Source organism: Dendropsophus ebraccatus, chromosome 14, assembly GCF_027789765.1.
Source record: "Dendropsophus ebraccatus isolate aDenEbr1 chromosome 14, aDenEbr1.pat, whole genome shotgun sequence".
NCBI lineage: Eukaryota > Metazoa > Chordata > Amphibia > Anura > Hylidae > Dendropsophus > Dendropsophus ebraccatus.
The window spans coordinates 26,086,860-26,088,934 of record NC_091467.1 but is presented as its reverse complement, the minus strand read 5'-3'; the positions used below and the strand labels follow the sequence as shown (position 1 = coordinate 26,088,934).

At 43.3% G+C, this 2,075-nt stretch overlaps 1 protein-coding gene across 1 annotated transcript; it reads left to right on the top strand.

Moving 5' to 3' along the window:
* The first annotated feature begins 510 nt into the window (after positions 1 to 510).
* Positions 511 to 1,203, top strand: LOC138772758 (uncharacterized). Its single transcript, XM_069953384.1, has one exon. The coding sequence runs from the start codon at positions 541 to 543 to the stop codon at positions 1,093 to 1,095; it is 555 nt and encodes a 184-aa protein (XP_069809485.1). The 5' UTR covers positions 511 to 540; the 3' UTR covers positions 1,096 to 1,203.
* The last annotated feature ends 872 nt before the right edge of the window (positions 1,204 to 2,075 follow it).

The window sequence follows — 2,075 nt, the reverse complement described above, 5'->3', positions numbered from 1 at the left end:
CTAACGATTTTTCTAACGATTTATTCGTCTAAACGCTGATCGTTATAATAACCAAATCGTTGCTTCAAAATCGTTAAACGATCGATTGGGCAAATTATCGCTTTGTGTAAATGCAGCATAACATGGCGCAATTCAGAGGAGAAAGTGAGTGGCAATATATAAGGGTCTGTAAATTCAGGACAATGGAAGAGAAATCCTGATCCCTTCTGCTTATTATTAAAGATTCCCTGCAGCTGAATAGGGCATGTACTCCACAGTCACTGCTATAGGGGTTAAATCCTGTCTCTTTTGCAATCTGACAGTCGTTCGAGGGTTCAATGCTATGTGTTCATCTGACCAAATAAAGCTTTTTTTGTTCACACTTGTACGTGACAGCTCCAGCATGGAGAGTATTGCACGGCAGGCTGACGACTTGGAGGAAGTAGACAGGAATAGGAGGAGATTGTGATGTCACGCTTGTTACCGTGCTCCACTCTTCTTTGTATACAATCACTAGTAAAGTGCATCCTCTCTTTTCCCAGTTCTTTGGCAGCAGAAGACATGGGCACCATGGTGAGCAGGGTCCAGGGGCTGTGTGGCAGGGCAAGGCTCAGGACGGCCTCCATAGTAATGATTGGACCATCTGATAGTGGTAAAACCACCATACTCTACAGGCTGAAGCTGAACAAAAATGTCAATCCTGTCCCGACCCCTGGTTACATTACAGAGACCTTGGACATCTTTGAGGACATGTCGCTTTTAGTATGGGACGTTAGTCTCGGAGCAATGGAAAGACCCTTAAAAAGACATTTTCTGGAAGGCTGCCAAGGCTTTATTTTTGTAGTGGACAGTGAGGATGCTAGGACATTCGATGACGCCCGTGAAGATCTACTCTATGCAGTGTCTAGCCTCAATGAACCATTACCGTTCATTGTACTGGCCAATAAGCAGGATCTTCATGGTGCCTGTAGCCCTTCTGAAATGGCGCATCATCTAAAACTTGACAAATTCGCTGGCAGCCATTGGGATGTGTGTGGCTGCTCTGGTGTAACCGGAGAAGGTGTTCGTGAAGCTCTTGAGAAACTGTGTCAAATGATAAAGGAACGCCAGAGGTGATCACGTCCTCAACCTGATGTGGAGCCAACGTATATGAGCACATGAAGAACCTGCCAAAGAAACGCCACAAAACAAAAAGCCCATAGCCAAAGCCATCTTGGAGTAGAACTACCAACTTTTTTTAGAACTTTTTTTAAGCAGAAATCCATCTCTTGACATTATACTTGGGCATCATGGCGTCCATCTTTACATCTTCTTGGACCTCTCCCATTGATGGTGAAAAGTCTCTGTGAGACAGCGTCTGGTTTATAATAAGATCAGCTTTACAGTATAACATATATATATATACTTGATATTTCCATGATGGCCTTCTGCAATGGGATGCCTTCCTATGTATTTGCTAATAATAAATAGCCTTGCTTGCAGTTTATCAGTTGGGCACCATGCTGAGAAAAAGTCATGAGGGTTGGCATGGTGTGACTGCTGCTAAGTTGTCACCATCCTATATAGAGATGTTTTAGACAGACTGGTTTGCTAGATATAAGCTGCCTAACTACAACTATAGTCTGGTCATCTGTCAGACTATTAAGCTGCTTATATAATTTAGATGACATTGATGGCTTTGGACAACCTTCATCTAGTGTTTGTGGGCACCTTAAAGGGGTTATCCAGCGCTACAAAAACTATGGCCACTTTCCCTTGTCTCTCTTGTCTCCAGATTGGGTGGGGTTTCAAACTCAGTTCCATTGAAGTAAATGGAGCTTAATTGCAAACCACACCTGACCTGGAGACAAGAGAGGGGGAAAAGTGGCCATGTTTTTTATAGCGTTGGAAAACCCCTTTAAAGGGTTTGATGCTCTAACACAGTGCATCTCAAATCCAGTCCTCATGTCCCACCAACAGGTCATGTATTGAACATTTCCTTGGTATTTCACAGGTGATGTAATTATACTCTGAGGACTGGAATTGAGAAGCGCTGCTCTACCAGCAATTATTTCCTATCCATAGGATAGGTAATAAATGTTGTCGCTGGGTGTCTG

Coding starts and splice junctions, on each gene's coding strand:
- LOC138772758 (XM_069953384.1), top strand. CDS start 541: ATGGGCACCATGGTGAGCAGGGTCCAGGGGCTGTGTGGCAGGGCAAGG.